This window comes from Sphaeramia orbicularis, chromosome 11 (assembly GCF_902148855.1).
Source record: "Sphaeramia orbicularis chromosome 11, fSphaOr1.1, whole genome shotgun sequence".
In the NCBI taxonomy this organism is placed as follows: Eukaryota; Metazoa; Chordata; class Actinopteri; order Kurtiformes; family Apogonidae; genus Sphaeramia; species Sphaeramia orbicularis.
In genome coordinates this window covers 8,559,166-8,565,165 of record NC_043967.1, presented here as the reverse complement: position 1 = coordinate 8,565,165, position 6,000 = coordinate 8,559,166, and the positions used below count along the sequence as shown (strand labels likewise).

At 41.4% G+C, this 6,000-nt stretch overlaps 1 protein-coding gene across 2 annotated transcripts in view; it reads right to left on the bottom strand.

Moving 5' to 3' along the window:
• The window catches only part of mapk15 (mitogen-activated protein kinase 15), a 16,357-nt gene extending 15,249 nt beyond the window's left edge, over nt 1-1,108 (bottom strand). Inside the window, exon 1 of one of the 2 annotated variants that reach the window (XM_030146722.1) lies at nt 547-1,108. In XM_030146722.1, coding sequence (XP_030002582.1) covers nt 547-666 — 120 coding nt within the window. In that variant the 5' untranslated portion in view covers nt 667-1,108. The remainder of the gene's footprint in view (nt 1-546) is intronic. The other variant, XM_030146721.1, reaches the window with a different exon arrangement.
• Between the last annotated feature and the right edge of the window lie 4,892 nt (nt 1,109-6,000).

The window sequence follows — 6,000 nt, the reverse complement described above, 5'->3', positions numbered from 1 at the left end:
ATCCAGTCTGCATTAGCACAGAGCTGTGGTCAGAGTTTTGTATCTCCCTGCTGCATGATGCTGCCTCTCCACCTGCAGGATGAGCTCCTGTGTAATCTGAGGCCCAGGTATGCCTAAGTGATAGAGCCAATATCACGACACTACGTGGCAGTCACCACCTGCCCACTTAGAGGAAAGTACCAAGTCCCTCTGGGCAGGCTATGGAAAGAAACCAAGCTGTTTTTAGATGTGTGGCAACTGCATAAGTGAAGAGAAAAACAAAAGCTTTGGGCTCTGAAGTGAACAAGTGTCCTCGCAGATCACCTGATTGGCGAGTTTGTCCTGCCAAAGTAAATAAAGCCCTCACTTACAACACTGGCATTCACTGAGGACCTTAAGTCTGGAGAATTACAGGAATTTCTCTAAAGCTGTAGTATTACAGTGCAGCTGGAGTGTTACAGGACTGGCCATGTCCACAACATAGTGGAATAAATTGGATTCTACCAGAACAACAATGAACCTATTTGACTCACTGAACTTTTAACACTAGAGGATGCGGTGACTCACCCCTTTTCCAAGTCTCTTCTTGATTTCATATTTTAGAGAAATGTGCTCCTCGACCTCAGGGACGTGTGTTGCTTCATATTTTTTGCTCATCTTTTCAGAGCTCGTTCCTCTGCTGCTCATGTAGAAATCATAATAAACACACTGTGGGATGAGGAAATCACACAGTCCTGTGTATCCAGGCGTTCAGCGGTTAGCAATACATAAGTTGGAGAGACTGGGGCCAGTTCTGCCAGAGCTGCAGCATCTTATTTAGTTAGAACGTACAACATAGACAAGAAAACATAACTGTACTTCTAAGCTTGACGACCACAGATCACGCCGCTTTCCCTCACTGCTCTGGTCCAATCCCCTGTGTCGGTCGAAGAGCAGCAGGTTAGCTCGTCTTCTCCGTTTAGTGACCGATAATTACACACTGTATTACTATTGTTTCTATTTTTTTAAACAGTGTATCAGTCTGTTGTGACTGCTAGTTATGAAATACTCCCACCGCCACTGCAAACGGACGAGCCGCAGAGTTTTGTCGCTGTTTGTCGTCCTGGAAACGGACACGCCGCTGCCTGGTTCTTAAAGGAGCCGCCACTCATTTTCACACCTCCATAGCATTACAACAACCAACTTTACAGCTGAAAGAAAATAAGTTTACAGCTTGCTACCAAAAATTTTTTTGGCCTCTTTAATTTATTTCCCATCTGTTACACCTGTACAACTGTAACTTTTTGGCTTTAGATTGTCCAAAGCCATAAAGTTCTGCACAATTAGGGGAGTGGCCATTGTGATTGACAGGTGGGTCTGTCAACAGCACATTGAGGTGCTCTTGTTCATTGAACAAAACTTGTTTTCTCCCAGAAAGGCAGCTGTGTTGTAGTTGTGTTTACACTAACAAGGTAGTCAGAGGATTCTGTCATAAAATTTACCAGTAATCACTTACAGTACCATGTAATGTAGCTGCCTCAGCTGCTTATTGAGCTCATTTACTCATATTGACTTATGGTCTATCAGCTAGCCTGGTAACTAGCTCAGGTCATAGATATATATAAAAGATGTCACGTCCATCCTCCCAGCATTAAGGCTGGGTAAAAAAACTGATTTGATCGATTTTAGATCGATTTTATTTAAATTTTGTGTAATCAATTAATAATGGATGAGATCGATTTTTCAGAGCAGTACCTGACCCAGATACCACCAATGCGGAGGTGTGGCCAGTTCTGTCTTGCGGGCCCCTGGGGGAAACTCGCGATGGTTCTGGCGTGGGAGGGGCGCGGAGGAAGGGTGGGAAAAACCCCTCCTCCCAGCCTCAAACTCGAACCCCTAGTGCAGAGGAACAAGCTGCCGGACCGTCTGGTCAGTGGAGGCTCTACGAGGTGGGTCATGGAAGCCAGTTGTTAAGAATGTTAACTTGGATCCACTATCACCTATGGCTGAGTGTGGACTTAGAGGAATAATAAGGCGACAATCAGGGACCGCTACACCCCCCGACCGACAATCACACACCCTTCCACCCCCCCACCCGGCTCCGACAGATTGTTTCCAGGGACTTAATTGTAGCAAGGGCCCAACATGATTATGGTTGAGGGGGACCAAAATTGACAGTGGCACCACATGGTGATAGTAATTTGCCTTAACACTAGAAGTCACCAGCCATAAAACAGAATAAAGATGATGAAGAAGTCTGCTCTGAGCCACTGTAGAAACATGGCAATGTTTCTGTCTCGTTCATTATTTAAGAGATTCAGCTATTCACTGCTGAAATTTCAGATTCATTTCCTTTCTAATGTCAATAGTGATACCAGTATTGATGTTTTGCATGGCTGTGGTAGTCAAATAATCAGGTTACAGCTTAAAAATGATACTTTGGTGTCACTAAATGAATCTGAATCAATCAATTAATACTGAATCAAATCGGATTGTGATTAATCGATTCAGAACCTTATGAATCAAAATCGAATCGATTACGGAAATTGGCCATGATACCCAGCCCTACTCAGCGTGTGTCAGTGGAGCCGCCATCTTGGTGCATTGTAGCATTCCTTTTAATTGAATGAATGTCAGTCGGGGCCAAGGTGTATACCAGGGGTCACCAATCCTGGTCCTCGAGGGCCGGTATCCTGCATGTTTTAGATGTTTCCCTCTTCCAGCACAGGTGATGGTCATTATCAGGCTTCTGCAGAGCTTGATGATAGGCTTAGCATTTGAATCAGGTGTGTTGGAAGAGGGATACATCTAAAACATGCAGGATTCCGGCCCTCGAGGACTAGGATTGGTGACCCCTGGTGTATACAAACTTATATCACCATAGATCGGCAAATTTGAGAAGTGATGTTATATGTCTTTGTTCGTTACAAATGTCAGAATTGTATTTACAAGTAAAATGATAAAGAAAAGCATTTTTTGACAATATAGCCTACTTTATGTTGAAAATGAATTGTGCATATAGACAATTCTTCCATTCAAAATAAACTACACGCCTACTACATGCAGAAAATAGGCCAGTAATATTAGCTACCATCAAAAGACCCTGACAATCCATCAGTCGTCATAAGCTTCCTAATGTTATCACCGTCATACAAGCCCCTAAAATCACAAGTGAGCCTGGTTAGGCCTAAAAAATGTGCAGCCTGCTTGTAAAAGTTTGGAAACAAACTATGGACAGTAGAGAATAGATTTGTAGAGAACTATAGACCATGAACTGCATACAATACATTTTTCAGGCAAGGAAAATACTTCTTTTTTTTTTTTACATTTATGGTAAAGATGAAGATCCATTTACCTGCTTTTTTGGGGAAAAGAACTCTAGACAAGGCAGGTCCATACACACGGGTGTCTTGTATGGATTTGTAGAGAACTATAGACTTTGAACTGTACACAGTACATTTTTCTGACAAGGAAATACTTTTTAAATACATTTATAGACATTGAATGTCAAAGATGAACATCCAGTTGCCTGTAACTTGCCAACAGCCTGTTTGTATAAGTTTGCAAAAAGAACTATAGACAGGTCCATACACACAGACATCTTGTATAGGTTTGTAGAGAACTATCAATGAACCAACTATACGATATATACAGCTGGCAGAAGAGGCATCTTCACTGGTACTGACCGCCCATGGATATTATTTTGAATGGAAGAATTGGCAATATGCGCATCACATTTTCAACATAAAGTAGACTATATTGACAAAAAACACTTTTCTCTATCATTTTACTCACAACTCGGTCATAAATACAGGTCTGATATTTGTAACGAACAAAGTCATAAAACATCGCTTCTCAAATTTGCCAATCTATGGTGAATTAAGTCTGTATACACCTTGACCCTGACTGACGTTCATTCATTTAAAAGGAGCGCTATAACGCACCAAGATGGCTGCTCCATTGACACATTCATTCCCATAGACTGCAGTGTCAATGCAACATCTATTATATATACAACAAAAGTATAAGCACAACACTTTTGTTTTTGCTCCCATTTTTCATGAGCTGAACTCAAAGATCTAAGACTTTTTCTATGTACACAAAAAGCCTGTTTTTCTCAGATATTGTTCACAAATTTTCTCTCAATCTGTTAGTGATTACTTCTCCTTTGCTGAGATAATCCATCCACCTCAGAGGTGTGGCATATCAAGATGCTGATTAGACAGCATGATTATTGCACAGGTGTGCCTTAGGCTGGCCACAATAAAAAGCCACTCTAAAATGGGCAGTTTTCCTGTATTGGGGGGAGCAGAAAACCAGTCAGTATCTGGTGTGACCACCATTTGCTTCACACAGTGCAACACATCTCCTTCGCATAGAGTTGATCAGGTTGTTGACTGTGGCCAGTGGAAAGCTGGTCTTTGCAACATGGGGCTGTGTATTATCATGCTGCAACATGAGGTGATGGTTGTGGAAGAATGGCACAATAATGGGCCTCAGGATCTCGTCATGGTATTTCTGTGCATTCAAAATGCCATTAATAAAATGTACCTGTGTTCGTTGGCCATAACATATGCCTGCTCATACCATAGCCCCACCACCACCATGGGCCACTCGATTCACAACACTGACATGAGCAAACCACTCACCCACACGATACCGTACATGCTGTCTGCTATCTGCCTTCTATAGTGAAAACCGGGTTTCGTCCATGAAGAGAACACCTCTCCATTGCCAGACGCCATCGAATGTGAACATTTGCCTTCTGAAATCGGTTATGACAACGAACTGCAGTCAGGTTGAGACCCTGATGAGGAGCATACAGATGAGTTTCCCTCAGAGGGTTTCTGACAGTTTGTGAAGAAATTATTTGGCTATGCAAACCAATTGTTGGAGCAGCTGTCCGGGTTGCTGGTCTCAAATGATCTTGGTGGTAAACATGCTGGATGTGGAGGTCCTGGGCTGGTGTGATTACACGTGGTTTGTGGTTGTGAGGCTGGTTGGATGTACTACCAAATTCTCTGAAACGCCTTTGGAGACGGCTTATGGTAGAGAGATGAACATTCAGTTCACGGTTTACAGCTCTGGTAGACATTCCTGCAGTCAGCATACCAAATGCATGCTCTCTCAAAATCGTGACATCTGTGACAGAAGGTTTATTTGTTTTTCAGTATAAACTGATAAGACTAATTGGCAGGTAGTTTCATTGTAAATGGGCTTGAGAAATTAATAATATAACTTTTAGTTTCACAGTTATACGTTTAGGTTTATTCAGTCCAAGCAAGAACGCCCTTACCTCCCCAATAAAGCCAATGTTGTAATGCCACTGATGGCCTCTAGATGCTGCTCCAAAAAGCTTAGACTCCCAATCACTAACCTCAAACTTTTCTCTGAAAAGACAAGTCAGTCAGTAATCCAGGAGTTCTTCAGGTCCCATTTTTAATATGGACTCTCTGTTAACTGCTCTGGTGGTCTAGCTTTAAATTATTGTTTCATTAAAAAGATTTTAAGGGAATGTCTGACTTTGATTGATGAGTGTGATTAACAGCTCACTACCTGCTGAGTTAGACTCTAGGAGCTTCCGTTTCTTGAATGAAACATTTTTTGCTGACTGTAGTTGTGGTTAATAGGTTACACTAAAACCATCAAACAACTGGGTCATGCAAATACTTAAAATAACTGGATCACCCTTCAAGAAATCGTTAAAGTTTTTAAACATGTACAATTTGCTGAGCATCAAGAAATACATAACAATTAAAAAAAAAAAACAAAAAACATTGGTTTTATATACAACGTGTTGCATGGGCTCCACCTCCCTTAACCTCCTGAGACCCAGGAAATGTCAGCAAAGTACAAGCTTTTTTTGTTTTTTATTAAATAAGTGTCTATATTGGAAACATCATGATGCAACAGTTTTTTCAGATGCTGTTTTTTTTTAAATTTTTATGGAATGTCCCTTGTGGTGGACAGTTTTCTTTCTTTTTTTTTTTTAATATAAAGTTGCGAAAATCTTGTCCACAAATGTGGACAGAAAACCCATAG